The 956-nt window shown below is 53.5% G+C and overlaps 1 protein-coding gene across 1 annotated transcript; it reads left to right on the forward strand.

The window, feature by feature from the left end:
- Positions 1-335: 335 nt before the first annotated feature.
- On the forward strand, positions 336-676 carry Tsp_15891 (putative molybdopterin oxidoreductase; the record flags this gene model as incomplete). The annotated part of the gene is made up of 1 exon (XM_003370324.1): positions 336-676. A coding segment is annotated over one exon (341 nt), but the record flags the coding sequence as incomplete, so codon positions are not given.
- Between the last annotated feature and the right edge of the window lie 280 nt (positions 677-956).

Consider the following 956-nt stretch of genomic DNA (forward strand, 5'->3'; position numbering starts at 1 on the left):
TTGCTGTGTCGCCTGAGATACTGCCAAAGTGTGACGTCGTGTGCTGCCGTGCGGAGTGATTCGTGGCAATCAGCTAACAGATATTTCGAAACGGTCGCCACCAACTCCGAATGTAGCCAAAATATTGTGGTCATATTGTTGTTGTCGATGACCAACAGCGGTCGGCCATTTGGTCTTCGTTGGGCTACTCTTTACTGTTTGCAGAGCTTTTTGTACAAAAACGACCACGGCAAGGCCCATTTGGTGCAAACATTGCTGCCGTCGACAGCCGAAGGTGCTGAGCAATTGATGGAAATTGTTCCAAATTTTATATTTACTTTAGATTTTAATTGCAGTAGAACAAGTTACCGCCGGTCATATGATCTGCACTGGTCTGATGTCCAGTTATCCGCTGGATCAGTGGTATCGGGATCTCCGGAGTATGCTGCGTAGTATCTGCTCATTGTGCGAGGAGCACTGCTTTCTCTGCATCAGAGCGCCATCGCACGTCTGTGGCTCTCCAATATCGGTATCAGGTCAATCCCCTTCGGTCTCCTCCGAAGTCACTTCCCGGGGAGTCGCCGTGATCCAGGCGCATCCGATGCCGGGACGCGTTGCCGTGGTTAGTTCGTGGATGATCCGGACCCTCGAGCCGTCCGTCAAGGTCATCTTCCCGGCAACCAGTCGATCAGCTTGACGTACTGGTCAAGAAAGTTCGTACCCAGGATCCTTGGTATGACCAAGCTTTCCACAATTGGGAAGTGTATGCGTCCCCTCCAACTTCCCACCCGCAGCGGCAACGCTCCCTGGCAACAGAGGCGCACCCTTCGCCCGTCGCCGAGCAGGATGGAGCCCCCGGCAGCTTCTAAAGGTTCTCCCCCGGTGGACTTGTGCCAGATCGAGAGTGGCAGTACAGAAACAACCGCCCCGTTGTCGAAAAGGAGGGAAATCTCCAGCCCGTTTAGCTTACCTACGAC

Source organism: Trichinella spiralis (genome assembly GCF_000181795.1).
Source record: "Trichinella spiralis strain ISS 195 chromosome Unknown Scfld940, whole genome shotgun sequence".
NCBI lineage: Eukaryota > Metazoa > Nematoda > Enoplea > Trichinellida > Trichinellidae > Trichinella > Trichinella spiralis.